The sequence below is a fragment of the Manis pentadactyla genome, chromosome 4 (genome assembly GCF_030020395.1).
Source record: "Manis pentadactyla isolate mManPen7 chromosome 4, mManPen7.hap1, whole genome shotgun sequence".
Classification (NCBI taxonomy): domain Eukaryota; kingdom Metazoa; phylum Chordata; class Mammalia; order Pholidota; family Manidae; genus Manis; species Manis pentadactyla.
In genome coordinates, this window is record NC_080022.1 from 139,710,326 (window position 1) to 139,727,671 (window position 17,346).

The 17,346-nt window shown below is 40.5% G+C and overlaps 1 protein-coding gene across 1 annotated transcript; it reads left to right on the forward strand.

Annotated features, from left to right (window-relative positions):
• The first annotated feature begins 11,833 nt into the window (after positions 1–11,833).
• On the forward strand, positions 11,834–12,853 carry LOC118922881 (olfactory receptor 1G1). Its single transcript, XM_036906105.2, has one exon. It carries the CDS (start codon positions 11,912–11,914, stop codon positions 12,851–12,853), a length of 942 nt encoding a protein of 313 aa, XP_036762000.2. The 5' UTR covers positions 11,834–11,911.
• Positions 12,854–17,346: the final 4,493 nt, after the last annotated feature.

Genomic DNA, 17,346 nt, shown 5'->3' on the forward strand with positions numbered 1-17,346 from the left:
GCTGTACCTTTCACATCTTAGTCAAGAAAATGTACCCACCATTCTTGGTGGAAAGTGGGGTGAATATATGAAAATATGTTTCTGACTTAATATTTAAAATGATAGACATAATAAGACTGGACATTATTTACCCATCCATTAAAATCTTTAAAGAAATGATTTGGGTAGATATTTTTTCTTCTTGATTAAACTAGACTGTTAGCAGAGAGCATACGATTCTCACTAAAATGACATTAATCAGTAGAGCTATTGCATTTTAAGTAATAACTATTCTGATTTAATTAACAATATAAAGTGCTGATTTAATTAATCAGCATAAAATAAATTTACAGTGACAAAAGTTTTGAGGGTCAAATAATATAAATGAAGAAAAAAACATCAATATTGAAAATTATGTGACCATGTTTCTCCAGCATGGCCCAGAGAAGATGAGCTTTGATTCTGCATGTCCAACCCTGATCATGTAGGTGTCATTCCCCAAACAGAGATAGCTATTCCAGCAGGTCACATGATAACCACTAAGGAACACCACTACCTATGATGTCTCATTCTGTTCATGAGAAAATTATAAAGTATTTTCAAAATATTAATCATATATAAGTGACTGTCCTTAAATATCATATTTCCAAACAGAATTACATTTTGAAGAGGTGGACTGAGTATATCTTAGAACAGTGTGCTACTTGTTTTAGTATTTATTATTTTTAAAAGCACAAATGATAATCTATATTTAAATCACATTGCTAAGAGTTTGTACATGGATGATGGGAGGTGATGTTATTCACCTCTTAATGCTTTCTGGGTCTCTAAAACTCCAAGGATAAAAACTATCCCAGTTATCTTCTTAACCAAAAATAATTTTGACTAAGTGCATATGAATCTGTGAATGAACAACCAAATCCTGGAGGGAATGTCATGCAGAAGATTTGCAAAGTTAGTCAGACAAGATGCTAACCTAAATTTATTTTCCCCACAAGAAAGTGGAGATTTGGGATCTGCTGTGTTCACTGCTTTATCTTCAGCACTTTGATAGTACTGACATCTAGTAACCACTTAATAAATTTGTAGTAAATGAATAAGTGAATCCTGCAATATTATATTTAAATAATGAATGCAAGAAGGTTAATTTTGCTGATATGGATGAACTCAAAAAGACCAAATGATATATTTCAAATATTTCCCACAATGAAATATTAAGTGCCAAAGAGGGTAGTGTAAAAGAGCTGAGGACATAGACTCCATGCCACTTAATGCTCTATCAGTCTCACATTATTCCTAGTTTAATTTCAACAAGAGACAATGACCTCCTGTACTGTGTTTCCTATAATAATAATTTTAAAAATCGATGTGTATGTTTATAATTTTAAATGCAAATAAAAATCACCACACCTCTGTGTGAAGTCATTGTCCCAGCCAACTCCGCTTCATTTTGTCACACATGCTGTTGTGGAGTAATTATAACACTACAATTTAAATTACTTCGTGTACCAATGTCCAGGGGTTGACTAAGTCTGGAAAAGACTATATAGCTGGTATGTCAGTTTGGGTCAGTTCAGGTCCACATAAGACACAGAAATCACATCTGGTATTTTTAAACCAAGAGGATCTTCTAATCCATGAAAGTAGAGACATAGGTGTGTCCAGAAAGGGAGTCCAGGAGAAAAATGACAGATGCTAAGGTATCCCAGAGATTATTGATTGCAGGAAGAAGTTACCCCCAGTTACTAACAGGAAAGGTGGTGCCACCAGGACCTAGGTGCTCAGAAGAGGGATTACCATATCTGCAATGCTCAGATTTCTGAGGCGAGCTGCTGAACAGCTCTCACTTGTCCTGCACCTGCTCAGGTGAGCCGCCCTCTGTTCCTGAGGGTCTCAGTCCTCAGAAGGACTCCCTTTGTTGCTGTTGTGGTTCCTGCAGTGGCCGTTAATCTCTGCTACTGGGCCTGGAAATACATAAGGCATCCCAGTCTTTGTTCTAGAAATAGTTCTTCCAGTCCTTTATTGTGCAGGGGCAACATGGAATCCCTGGTAAGGAGGTCAGTCACTCCAGCCAGTAGATAAATACCTTTTTTTCTGAATGGCCCACAAAGAATTCTACAATTGGACTGAATATTAGCAACATACTAGTAACATTTTTAAATGTACATTTCAAAATATTATTATTGACAAATTTTATAAGGTTATAAGCAGCTAAAACAACAGAAACAGAAATAAAAAGAAAAACTTCCTGTAAATGGGTATATAGGCAATAAAAGTGCACTAAAAACAAAAGAACAGCAAAGATGAGTACAGGCTTCAGAATAAGAGGAGGTTCAAGAGGGGAGAGTCATGTGAATGTGCTGGGGGACCATGTAGTTAGTTGCAAGTCATTACTAAAGACCTAACTTTCACACTGCATGGTAGGTCTAGGGGTATTTACAATATTAGATAGATAAATGATAGGTAGAATATGAAAGTGACAAAGTTCTACAAAGGAAATTCAAAACATGCCATGTAGGTTTAGAGAAAGTAGATATTTCATTAAATATCAAATATACATATGTGTGTGGTCATGTGTATTTACTATATTACACACATAGAAAATTACTCTCTTAATTTTCAAAACAACCCTATGGCATAGCCACAGGAAAATCACCCTCATTTACACATAAGGAACCCATATATCTAAAAAGTGAAGTGACTTACTCAAGGCTTTTCAATTGATAAAAGGCAGGTCTGGGATTTGAGCCCATTTTATTCATGGGTTGTATCTTTTCCTTTACCTCATTGAGCATAGTAATAATAGCTGCCTTGACTCACAGACTCCAAGAAGGGACTAGTGGTTACCAAAGGGGAGAGGTGGGGGAGAGCAGGTGGGGAGGGAGGGAGAAGGGGATTGTGGGGTATCATGATTGGTGCACATGGTGTGTGTGGGGTCATGGGGAAGACAGTGTAGCTCAGAGAAAACAAATAGGAACTCTGTGGCATCTTACTACACTGATGGGCAGTGTCTGCAATGGGGTATGGGGGGGACCAATAATAAGGGTGAATGTAATAACCGCATTGCTTTTCTTGTGAAACCTTCATAAGAGTCTATCAATGATACCTTAATTTTAAAAAAATACCTCCCCCCCGAAAATAATAATAGCTGTCTTAAACTCTTTATCTGGTAATTCCAACACCTGAGTCGTCTCAGGGTTGGTCTCTACTGAATGTATTTAAATTTGAGAATGGTTCTTAGCCCAATTTCTTCATATGTCTAGTCATTTTAATTTTTTCTGGGATATTGTGAATATTACATTATAGAGACTATGGATCCTGTTGTATTTGCCAAAAAATGGGTGCATTTGTTTACTTGTTTGTTTTAGCACACATATAACTTGGCTGAAATCAGACTAACTAGAAACCCTTTCTCTTGGGCAGCAGCTCACATCGCAGTTCAGTGCTTCGCTCCTCAGCTGGAATGTATCCCATGAGAGGGATTCAAGAAGCATTAAAACAAAGAAGCTAGGCTTGGAGAGCTTAAGAAACTCACTCAGGTTCACACAGCTCGAACTCAGTCCTGGGCTATCTGACTCCAGAACTTGTGACCTTTTGTGACCATGTTTTGTCTCTTTAGGTACAGAACTGAAAAAGAAAGATAAACGGATCTTTGGAGATGTTAATCTGGTCAAACTGAGAAAACATGAGTTGGGTTAAGTTCTACCTCTCCAGATCCTAAGGAAAGAGGAAATGGTATAAGAGAAAGGACTCAGCATGGATAATTTTTCTGGCTCCAACACATGCATTGCTCTATCCAATTTCTGTCCATTCCATTGTGTCAGTTGCCATTCCACTTAGATCAATGGATCCTGAGCATCAGATACCACACGTTCTGAGCCATGTTGCTTGTCCTTATAAAGGACTGATTCATAATTTTCCTTGTGCCCATGATAAAAAGAAAAAATGAAACTCGATTATTTTAGCATGGAATTATGTGGTTGTTATTTTGTTCAATAAAATTGAATGATATGCTTCAACCATTAGATTAGTGATTTAACAGCATATCATACCAGCATTTCTAGAACAAACAAGAAATTGACTACAACCCCAAACAGACTCCAAGAATAACCCATATTCAGAGGTCACCCATATTCTGTGCTTCTTTATTCTCTGTATCTTTGATTAGAAGAACTTGGAGAACACAAGCTATTGAGTGACATGGCTACAGAGAAAGAAGTGACTGCATTTGCTGGGTGCCATTTCAGCTCCTACCTGCCTCACCGATCTGCTTATGCAACATCTACAGGGATAGGATTCAGGTTGCTGGCACCTGCCATGAGAAGAAATGCCCAGCTTATTATCCCTCGTCTCCCCAGACCAAGGGAGGCACAGTGCAAGTGAGGCTGCCCCAACATAGCCTCAAGCTGGCCTAGGATTATCAAGTATAGAAAAAGACAAAATGGTATGGTCATCTCTGAGCTAACACTGGTTCATCTCATCTGGCCTTTTTTATCATACTGTAGGCCTCTATATGCACCTCCCTGAAAGTCCCAGACAAAAAAAAATCACAAGGCTAAGTGAAGTAACCAAAGCTTACTTATCTGGTTTGCTGATGAATGGAATGCTAGGATCCTGCCAAGAACACACAGGTTTCATGGACGGGCCCCTAACTACCCTCTCTTAGACCACCTCACTCCAGGGACACAGCACTGGAGTTCCAATCCTCTTGAGATTTGGGTACCTCACAGAATTAATTATCTTCAATTGAACTGATCTTGAGATTGGTTCAACCTACAGCTAAGAATAGCAGAACCTCAATTCCAAAGGTGCTGATGAAATCACAAGAACACATCTCTCAGGGGTTCTATGAACAAGTAAAGGAGACAGACGTTAGCAGCAAATTCTGAAATAAATAGAAAAGGGACGCTGTGGGGTTGTTATTAGGCTCTACTCCATGTTATTCATGGTACTCTGTCAATGCAACTGCCTGGGATGACATACAGCAGCAGGACCACAATCCTGACCCAGATTCCTCGCCCCTATTCCTCAGAATGGACAAAAATTAAAAGTTTCCTAGTGCTGTGACAGAAAAGGAGAAGTCTGAACAGATGCAGGGATGGCAAGAACCATTACTCAACAAGTCCAGAGCATGAAGCAAATTTCCTTTTGATGCCTTTAAAAGGAGTTCCCATAGCCTTCCCCGATGCACAGTGGGAGAGATGTATGCGAAGCATAGGGAAGCCTGTCAGTAACACCTGAGACTGGCAAGAACAGCCAGGTAAGGACCAGGACAGAGGATACACAACTCAATTTTCCTTGCTTTTTCTTCCTCTTTCTCCTCTGCACATCACACCCTATGATCAGCTGGAAGCCTACCCTTCACAGTCCTGTAACTACAATGGTGATACTATGCTTTAGTGACCAAAAGGGACAGAGAGCAGGTCCCTAAAGTGTTAGGGACAATACGGGTCACTGTCTATAAGGAGAACAGAGCACAGGATTCAGCAGTGACTTCTCTCTAAATGCTACCATGATAATCCCTTTCACTCAGTGTGCAGCCTCTGCAGGAGATGCACATGCCCACACACACACACACACACACACACATCACACACACATAAACACATGCCACACACCACATTAAGGCGTTCAGAGGATGTGGCTACAGCCAAACAAGTTTCTCTGCTACTCACGGAATCTCCAGCAAAGAGAGGCTGCATTTGTCCTTTGTTTTATACATTTTATACATTTTTATACATTTTAAATATCTTATGAACCCATGGTTTCATGTCGGGTGTGGTTTCCTTAACTAAAAGATCTATTTTGCAGTAAGTAGTACATTTACGTGGCCCCAACTTGAAACTGTGCTGTTTAAAGGTACAAGTGAAAATTTCCTACCCATTTCTGGCCCTCACTCAATAAAATCCCATACCTCTAAAAGCAATTCTGTTTATTATTACCTGTTTATTCTTTCAGATATTTTTAATGAGCATGCTAACCAGTAAAATAAATATTAGTCTGGGAGGTGGGGTTAGAATGTTTATATTTGGAATCAACATGGGAACAGGAGTTTCAGACATGTCCAGATCACTCCAGTCACCACCACATCAATCCCTCTGCTGTTACATTTTTTGTTTTTTATTTTTATTTTTTTGGTATCACTAATCTACAATTACATGAGGAACATTATGTTTACTAGACTCCTCCCATCACCAAGTCCCCCCCACATACCCCATTACAGTCACTGTCCATCAGCATAGTAAGATGCTATAGAATCATTACTTGTCTTCTCTGTGTTATACAGCCCTCCCCATGCCCTCGCCCTTTATTATGTCTGCTAATAGTAATGCCCCCCCTATTTTTCCCCTTATCCCTCCCTTCCTACCCATCCTCCCCAGTTCCTTTCCCTTTGGTAACTGTTAGTCCATTCTTGGGTTCCGTGAGTCTGCTGCTGTTTTGTTCCTTCAGTTTTTTCTTTGTTCTTATACTTCACAGATGAGTGAAATCATTTGGTACTTGTCTTTTTCCACCTGGCTTATTTCACTGAGCATAATACCCTCTAGCTCCATCCATGTTGTTGCAAATGGTAGGATTTGTTTTCTTCTTATGGCTGAATGATATTCCATTGTGTAAATGTACCACATGTTCTTTACCCATTCACCTACTGATGGAAACTTAGGTTGCTTCCATTTCTTGGCTATTGTAAATGGTGCTGCAATAAACATAGAAGTGCATCTGTCTTTTTCAAACTGGGCAGCTGCATTCTTAGGGTAAATTCCTAGGAGTGGAATTCCTGGGTCAAATGGTATTTCTATTTTGAGTTTTTTGATGAACCTCCATACTGCTTTCCACAATGGTTGAACTAATTTACATTCCCACCAGCAGAGTAGGAGGGTTCCCCTTTCTCGACTCACAAACATTTGTTGTTGTTTGTTTTTTGGATGTTGGCCATTCTTACTGGTGTGAGGTGATATCTCATTGTGGTATTAATTTGCATTATTCTGATGATTAGAGATGTGGAGCATCTTTTCATGTGACTGTTGGCCATCTGAATTTCTTCTTTGGAGAAGTGTCTGTTTAGATCCTCTGCCCATTTTCTAATTGGATTATTTGCTTTTTGTTTGTTGAGGTGTGTGAACTCTTTATATATTTTGGATGTCAACCCTTTATCAGATATGTCATTTATGAATATATTCTCCCATACTGTAGGATGCCTTTTTGTTCTATTGATAGTGTCCTTTGCTGTACAGAAGCTTTTCAGCTTGATATAGTCCCACTTGTTCATTTTTGCTTCTGTTTCCTTTGCCCGGGGAGATATGTTCATGAAGAATTCACTCATGTTTATGTCCAAGAGATTTTTGCATATGTTTTTTCTAAGAGTTTTATGGTTTCATGACTTACATTCAGGTATTTGATCCATTTTGAATTTACTTTTGTGTATGGGGTTAGACAGTGATCCAGTTTCATTCTCTTACATGTAGCTGTCCAGTTTTGCCAGCACCATCTGTTGAAGAGACTGTCATTTCCCCATTGTATGTCCATGGCTCTTTTATCATATATTAATTGACCATATATGTTTGGGTTATAGTCTGGAGTCTCTATTCTGTTCCACTGGTCTGTGGCTCTGTTCTTGTGCCAGTACCAAACTGTCTTGATTACTGTGGCTTTGTAGTAGAGCTTGAAGTTGGGGAATCAAGATCCCCCCCACTTTATTCTTCCTTCCCAGGATTGCTTTGGCTATTCAGGGTCTTTTGTGGTTCCATATGAATTTTAAAACTTTTTGTTCCAGTTCGTTGAAGAATGCTGTTGGTATTTTGATAGGGATTGCTTTGAATTGGTAGATTGCTTTAGGCAGGATGGCCATTTTGACAATATTAATTCTTCCCAGCCAAGACCATAGGATGAGTTTCCATTTGTTATTGTCCTCTTTAATTTCTCTTAAGAGTGTCTGATAGTTTTCAGGGTATAGGTCTTTCACTTCCTTGGTTAGGTTTATTCCTATGTATTTTATTCTTTTTGATGCAATTGTGAATGGAATTATTTTCCTGATTTCTCCTTCTGCTAGTTCATCATTAGGGTATAGGAATGCAACAGATTTCTGTGTATTAATTTTGTATCCTGCAACTTTGCTGAATTCAGATATTAGTTCTAGCAGTTTTGGAGTGGAGTTCTTAGGGTTTTTTATGTACAATATCATGCCATCTGCAAATAGTGACAGTTTGACTTCTTTACTTATCTGGATGCCTTGTATTTCTTTGTTTTGTCTGATTGCCATGGCTAGGACCTCCAGTACTATGTTGAATAACAGTGGGGAGAGTGGGCATCCCTGTCTTGTTCCCGATCTTAGAGGAAATGCTTTCAGCTTCTCACTGTTAACTATGATGTTGGCTGTGGTTTTGTCATATATGGCTTTTATTATGTTGAGGTACTTGCCCTCTATACCCATTTTGTTAAAGAGTTTTTATCATGAATGGATGTTGAACTTTGTTGAATGCTATTTTCAGCATCTATGGAGATGATCATGTGGTTTTTGTCCTTCTTTTTGTTGATGTGGTGGATGATGTTGATGGATTTTCGAATGTTGCACCATCCTTGCATCCCCTGAGATGAATCCCACTTGATCATGGTGTATGATCCTCTTGATGTATTTTTGAATTCGGTTTGTTAATATTTTGTTGAGTATTTTTGCATCTACGTTCATCAGGGATATTGTTCTGTAATTTTCTTTTTTGGTGGGTTCTTTGCCTGGTTTTGGTATTAGAGTGATGCTGGCTTCATAGAATGAGTTTGGAAGTATTCCCTTCTCTTCTACTTTTTGGAAAACTTTATGGAGAATGGGTATTATGTCTTCTCTTAATGTCTGATAAAATTCAGCAGTGAATCCATCTGGTCCAGGAGTTTTGTTCTTTCATGTTACCTTTTAACTTTTACTTCTCTCCCCCTGGATGTCTCTGTCCTCAGTGAAGAACACAGGTTCTCTAAATTTCATTTCAGTTTTCAAATTTGAATCTGAGTCTAGAAGGCATCCAAGTTCACCAAAATCTATAAATAATCAATCAAGCACTGAAAATTTGTGATAAAACAGCACACAACTAATATAAATGGAAGAACAAATTCATTTTAAATTTTGTCATATTTTAGAACAAGCCTAGAAAAATACCCACTGACCCCAGGGGAAAAGGAAAGACGACACATTGAATGTTTTTATATTTGAGTGAAGTGCCAGCAAGTAATGGCCTAAGAGTCTGGGCTGAACTGTAGCAAACGGGGCAAGAAAACAGGAAGTAAGTCCTCATCTGGACTTGGGGAACTAAGAGGAAAGCTGGCAGGGTATTGGGACTGAGGCTCTGTCTCTGCTTAGCCACAAATGGTCAAGAGACAGGACTAAGGAGAGTGGAGCTCCTGGGCCTTTTCAATTTGCTGTAAGTGAATGAGAGGCCTCCGTCCTAGGTGAGGGAGAGGTGTGGCTCAGCTGTGGGCAGTGCAAAAAGCAACAGCTGTTGAGACCAGGAAGCCCCGGAGGGACTGTGCTCACCAAGGGCGTGGGGAGAGGTCAACCTATGCAGAACAAATACACACAGAGCTCCACTAATTCACCACCACATCCAGAGCTCTGTCTTGGGGCCATGGGGAACACAGAGGCTAATAAACAGAGGCCCCGAGCAGTGCAGACTCCGGGGAGAGAGTACAGGAAACTCCAGCTACTAAGATCCCATTTTGGCCAATTGCGCACAAGCAAGGAACCATGGAGACTTCAGCTGTTGGCAGACAAAATGTGGTGATGTCAGGAGGCCGTGTTGGGGATGGAAAGGGCACAGGTCATGCAGTGAAACAACTGAGGCTACATCCAGGCTCTGGCCGTGCTGGATGTGACTTAAGGGTTAGTGGTTATCTAGTCTTTTTTCTATTAGGGGTGTTATTTGCTTATTAAATCAAATTATTACTTACATCTTTAAGAACATCAATTCTTCCTATATGTTGAATTAGCTTCCCACATTTTTGCTTACCTTTTTACTTTGTGTGTGTGATCTTTTTCTTTAAAAGGAGAATTTTTACACTTAATTTGACTGAACAATTTTCTTTTCCTTTATTGTTGTTTCCTGTTTTTTGCTTTGAAAAAGCCACCCTTGTCCTGAGATCAAACAACTATTTTGCAGTATTTCCTTCTCATTGTTTTACAGTTATGCTTGTCAATGTAATGCTTTAGCATTGTGAAATTTATTCTGTAAACACTGTGAGCCATAAATCTAAACTAATTTTCCCCAAAGACTTACCCAGCTTGTCCCAGACTATTTGTTCACTCTCTCATTCCTTGCCTACTGGTTGGCAAAGCCACCTTTAACAGATCAAAATCTGATGCACACTGTGCTCTGTTTCTGGGCTTCTTATTTTTTTTCCTTTAATGGATTTTTTAATGAGGAAGGGCAGCCTCATGCAACATGTCCTGGGGTGTCTCACACAAAGGGAAAATAGTTTGGTTAGAAACCTATGGTCAGTGAGAGAATAAGACACAAGAGGCACTATTGTCTGGTGAATGGCAACTTCAGCAGGTGCGATCAGGGCTGACAGATTCATAGGACAGGGTTAACTTCAGAGAGAATTTAAGAAACTCTGTTCCATTCCCAGAATTTTACCTACAAAGAGTGTGTTAGCTTTGCCTGACATCCTCCTTATGCCTCTGTAACCATAATGTTTCCCACAGATTCCTATGGCCAGGACTTGATTAATTATTTCTGTTCTTCCCATTACTTATATTCTTTAAGGGTTTTTTTATTCACCTGAAAGATAACTTGCTGAGCACTTATGTTGTACCAGGCTAATGCTAGATATCAGAGGTGAACAACAGACACCTCTGCCTATTTTAATGGTGTTCCTAGGAAAATGAGGACAATACAGGTGGATAGATGGTCACAATCCAGAGTGACACATGCTATGACTGGTGAGGCACAGGGATAGGTGGGGTGTGGACCTGAGTTTGTTGAGAGAAGGTAGTCAGGGAAGGCTTTCCAGAAGAAGTGACATCAAAGCTGAGATACGAGGGAAAACTACCCCAGTCCAAGAAAATGAGATGGACAAGAGCCCAGAGGAGAGAAAAACATCTGGATATTTGAGAGCATAATTGGCACACAGGGTGTGGAGCAGAGGAGGAGGGTCTGGGAGCCATGGGAGACATCTATGATAAATGCCAGTGTGAGCAAAGGTATTTAGGCCATGTTCAGAAGCTTGGAGTTTATCCCGAGAGTCATGAGGAAACCCTGAAGGATTTTTCACGGAAGCAACATAATCAAATATGATTTATAGAAAACCCATGCCGTCTGGACTGCAGAGACACCAGGTGTGCCTGGAAGCAGGGGGAACATGGCTCCAATCTAAACCATAAATGATAGTGCCCTGAACAATGTAGTGGCAGCTGGGACTTGGTAACAGAGAAGTGTATAATTTTAGTTATAGAGAAAAAGTAAAATTGCTAGGATTTGGTGGTAGGCAGGATTCTAAATATAGAAGAAAAATAGTGGTATTTGGAAGAAAAATTGGTCAATAATAACACTCAGATTTCTGGAGAGACCAACTGTGCAGAGAGTGGAGATGGTGCTGTCAGTATTAAATATGCTTTTACCAACCCCCAAGCCCCTTTTCCACTAGCCATGCTTTTTGAAATTTTGGGAAAATATACTGAAGACCTTCTGACTGTGAAATCTCAGAACGGATTCATGTCATAATGTCCATATGAATGCCATAAGAGGTGCATCAACAACGCCTCCAGCCTGGCCCCCAAAAATATATACTGCATCAATGCTTATAAAATAAAGTGAAAAAAAACCTCTTCCACTGCAAACAAATCTTTGCTTTCCCATGGCACCAAGCATTGCAACAGTGCATAATTATCATAGTTCACAATCCAGGCCTTACCAACTTCATTCAATTTACCCAACATTCTGCTTACAGAAAAATGGGATGGAAAAACCTGACCAGCACCTCAGATTTTGTCCTTTTGGGGCTCTCCGAGCAGCCAGAGCAGCAGGAGGTCCTCTTTGGGCTGTTCCTGCCCATGTACCTGGTCACACTGGCAGGAAACCTCCTCATCATTCTGGCCATCATCGTTGATGCTCACCTCCACACCCCCATGTACTTCTTCTTGGCCAACCTCTCCCTCACTGACACCTGCTTTGTGTCCACCACAGTTCCTAAGATGCTAGCAAACATATGGATGCAGAATCACGTCATCTCATATGCAGGATGTCTATCACAATTGTATTTTTTCATGCTGTTTGTGATGCTGGAGGCATTCCTCTTGGCTGTCATGGCCTATGACCGCTATGTGGCCATATGCCACCCACTCCATTACATCATGATCATGAGCCCTGGGCTCTGTGTACTCCTCGTGTCTGCATGCTGGATCTTGAACGCACTCCACTCCCTCCTTCACGCACTCTTGATGAACAGCCTGTCCTTCTGTGCAGACCACGAGATCCCACACTTCTTCTGTGACATCAACCCCCTTCTGAATCTGTCCTGCACTGACCCCTTTATCAATGAGCTGGTGATCTTTACCATAGGGGGTCTCGCGGGACTGGTTTGTGTGCTTTGCCTGATTATCTCTTATGCATACATTTTCTCAGCAATCCTGAAGATCCCCTCAGCTCAGGGGAAGCAGAAAGCCTTTTCCACCTGCAGCTCTCATCTCTCTATGGTCTCTCTATTCTTTGGGACGTCCTTCTTTGTTTACTTCAGACCCTCCTCAAAACGCTCGGCACAGAACGGCACAGTTGCATCAGTCATGTACACAGTGGTCACCCCGATGTTGAATCCCTTTATCTACAGTTTGAGGAACAGAGACATCAAGTCTTCCTTGAAAAAACTAATTTGGGTTAGGAAAATTCATGCCTCTTAGTGGTAGTGGCTGCACATCCAATATGGGGGTCTCCACCTAATTGCATTCACCACAATTAAGCAGTGAAGACGAGAGAGGGACCAAAAGTGTGGATTTCACTTCCAGGACTTGTGATCTGAACTTGAAATAGTCATATCAAAGCTACAGGACTGCATCAGAACAAACACAACATCAGGTCAATATCATTAGCTTAACATCTTACAATCATGCTCCGAAAGCATAGCCAGATGTATATCATAAAGGAAGGGCTTGAATACTTTTGAAACAGCATGGGACAGCTTATGACCAATAAAAGGGAATATCTGGTTGTACTGTTCTATGTGGCCAAGAACAAACTCCAGGAAAAGACAACTTTCCTCCACCATCACCTTGACCTTGGGGACTTGGATCCCTACCAATAGCGTTCTCAAACATGGACTCCCTATGTCTGTGATGTCCCATGCTTAAAGAATGGAAACTGGAGAGGTGGAGCCAACATGGCGGCATGAGTAGGACAGTGGAAATCTCCTCCCAAAAACATACATACTTTTGAAAATACAACAAATGCAACTAATCCTAAAAGAGGGACCAGAAGACACAGGACAACAGCCTGACTACATCCACACGTGCGAGAGCCCAGCACCTGGTGAAAGGGGTAAGATACAAGCCCCGGCCCCGGGTGACTGGAGCGCCTCTCACCCCAGCTCCCGGCGGGAGGAGAGGAGTCGCAACGGGGAGGGAGAGGGAGCCCAGGACTGCTAAACACCCAGCCCCAGCCACCCACTCCAGAGTGCAGACACAGTGCATGCGTGGAGGGCTGGAAACTAGGGAAATAGGGCAGCAAAACCTCTGAGCGAGTTCCGAAGCTGATTCCCCTGTGACAAAGAAAAGCGAGTGCTTTTTGAAAGTCTTAAAGGGACAGGGACATAGCAACTGGACGAAAACAACACAGGTCACACCCAAGTGGCTGGAAATTACAGGGAAAACCAGGCGCACTAACCCACTGGGCAACAGCTCTGAGACCCCTCACGGAGGTAAACAGCCAAACAGCCCCCCTGTCCATTACCACTCCGGGCGCTGCAAAAGCAGAGAAGCAGCTGAAGGCAGACCACGCCCACAGAAAGGGAAATCCCTACACTCCAGCCAGGCAAGATACAAAGACCCAGTCTACACGCAATTACCCAACACAAGCCACTAGGGGTCGCAGTTGTCCCAGTAAAGAAAGGCCAGTAGCAGGTAAAAAGTTTGGTCCTCCCAGCTGACAGTCAATAGCACCTGTCAACATGAAAAGGCAAAAAAATATGATCCAGACAAGACCAACCCAATCAGCTTTGGCATCTGCTACATCTTCCCCTGAGAAGGAACCTGGGGAGATAGATTTAGCCAGTCTTCCTGAAAAAGAATTCAAAACAAAAGTCAAAACCATACTGATGGACTTCCAGAGAAATATGCAAGAACTAAGGAAGGAGAATACAGAAATAAAACAAGCTCTGGAAGGACTTCAAAACAGAATGGATGAGATGCAAGAGACCATTAATGGACTAGAAAACAGAAAACAGGAAGGCAGAGAAGCTGATGAAGAGAGAGATAAAAGGATCTCCAGTAATCAAAAAATTTTAAGAGAGCTGAGTGACCAATCGAAACGGAACAATATCCACATTATAGGGGTACCAGAAGAAGAAGAGAGAGAAAAAGGGATAGAAAGTGTCTTTGAAGAAATAATTGCTGAAAGCGTCCCCAAACTAGGTGAAGAAATGGCCTCTCAGACCACAGAGGTACACAGAACTTCCATGACAAGGGATCCAAGGAGGGCAACACCAAGACATATAACAATTAAAATGGCAAAGATCAAAGACAACGACAAAGTATTAAAGGCAGACAGAGAGAAAAAAAAGGTTGCCTACAAAGGAAAACCCATCAGGCTATCATCAGACTTCTCAACAGAAACCATACAGGCCAGAAGAGAATGGCATGATATACTTAATGCAATGAAACAGAAGGGCCTCGAACCAAGAATACTGTATCCAGCACAAATATCATTTAAATATGAAGGAGGGATTACACAATTCCCAGACAAACAAAAGTTGAGGGAATTTGCCTCCAACAAACCACCTCCACAGGGCATTCTACAGGGACTGCTCTAGATGGGAGCACTCCTAAAAAGAGAACAGAACAAAACACCCAACATATGAAGAAGGGAGGAGGAGGAATAAGAAGAGAGAGAAATAAAGAATCATTAGACCACGTTTATAATAGCTCAACAAGCGAGTTAAGTTAGACAGCAAGATAGTAAAGAAGCTAACCATGAACCTTTGGTAACTACCAACTTAAATCCTGTAATGGCAATAAGTACATACCTTTCAATAATCACCCTAAATGTAAATGGACTGAATGCACCAATCAAAAGACACAGAGTAAAAGAATGGACAAAAAGGAAGATCCATCCATATGCTGATTACAAGAAACTCACCTCAAACCGAAAGACATGCACAGACTTAAAGTCAAGGGATGGAAAAAGATATTTCATGCAAACAACAGAGAGAAGAAAGCCGGTGTTGCAATTCTGGTATCAGACCAAACAGACTTCAAAATAAAGAAAGTAACAAAAGAAAAAGAAGGACATTACATAATGATAAAGGGCTCAGTCCAACAAGAGGATATAACCATAATAAATATATATGCACCCAATACAGGAGCACCAACATATGTGAAACAAATACTAACAGAACTAAAGGAGGAAATAGAATGCAATGCATTCATTCTGGGAGACTTCAACACACCACTCACTCCAAAGGACAGATCCACCAGACAGAAAATAACTAAGGACACAGAGGCACTGAACAACACACTAGAACAGAAGGACCTAATAGATATCTACAGAACTCTACATCCAAAAGCAGCAGGATACACATTCTTCTCAAGTGCACATGGAACATTCTCCAGAATAGACCACATACTAGGCCACAAAAAGAGCCTCAGTAAATTCCAAAAGATTGAAATCCTACCAACCAACTTTTCAGACCACAAAGGTATAAAACTAGAAATAAACTGTACAAAGAAAGCAAAAAGGCTCACAAACACATGGAGGCTAAACAACATGCTCCTAAATAATCAATGGATCAATGACCAAATCAAAATGGAGATCAAGCAATATATGGAAAAAAACGACAACAACAACACAAAGCCCCAACTTCTGTGGGACACAGCAAAAGCAATCTTAAGAGGAAAGTATATAGCAATCCAGGCATATTTTAAAAAGGAAGAACAATCCCAAATGAATGGTCTAATGTCACAATTATCGAAATTGGAAAAAGAAGAACAAATGAGGCCTAAGGTCAGCAGATGGAGGGACATAATAAAGATCAGAGAAGAAATAAATAAAATTGAGAAGAATAAAACAATAGAAAAAATAAATGAAACCAAGAGCTGGTTCTTCGAGAAAATAAACAAAACAGATAAGCCTCTAGCCAGACTTATTAAGAGGAAAAGAGAGTCAACACAAATCAACAGTATCAGAAACGAGAAAGGAAAAATCACGACGGACCCCACAGAAATACAAAGCATTATTAGAGACTACTATGAAAACCTATATGCTAACAACCTGGGAAGTCTAGGAGAAATGGACAACTTCCTAGAAAAATACGACCTTCCAAGACTGACCCAGAAAGAAACAGAAAATCTAAACAGACCAATTACCAGCAACGAAATTGAAGCGGTAATCAAAAAAGTACCAAAGAACAAAACCCCTGGGCCAGATGAATTCACCTCGGAATTTTATCAGACATACAGGGAAGACATAATACCTATTCTCCTTAAAGTTTTCCAAAAAATAGAAGAGAAGGGGATACTCCCAAACTCATTCTATAAACCTAACATCACCCTAATACCAAAACCAGGCAAAGACCCCACCAAAAAAGAAAACTACAGACCAATATCCCTGATGAATATAGATGCAAAAATACTCAACAAAATATTAGCAAACCGAATTCAAAAATATATCAAAAGGATAGTGCACCATGATCAAGTGGGATTCATCCCAGGGATGCAAGGATGGCACAACATTCGAAAGTCCATTAACATCATCCACCACATCAACAAAAAGAAAGACAAAAACCACATGATCATCTCCATAGATGCTGAAAAAGCATTTGACAAAGTTCAACATCCATTCATGATAAAACCTCGCAGCAAACTGGGAACAGAAGGCAAGTACCTCAACATAATAAAGGCCATTTATGATAAACCCACAGCCAACATTATATTGAACAGCGAGAAGCTGAAAGCATTTCCTCTGCGATCGGGAACTAGACAGGAATGCCCACTCTCCCCACTGTTATTTAACATAGTACTGGAGGTCCTAGCCATGGCAATCACACAAAACAAAAAAATAGAAGGACTCCAGATTGGTAAAGAAGAAGTTAAACTGTCAGTATTTGCAGATGACATGATACTGTACATAAAAAACCCTAAAGACTACACCCCAAAACTACTAGAACTGATATCGGAATACAGCA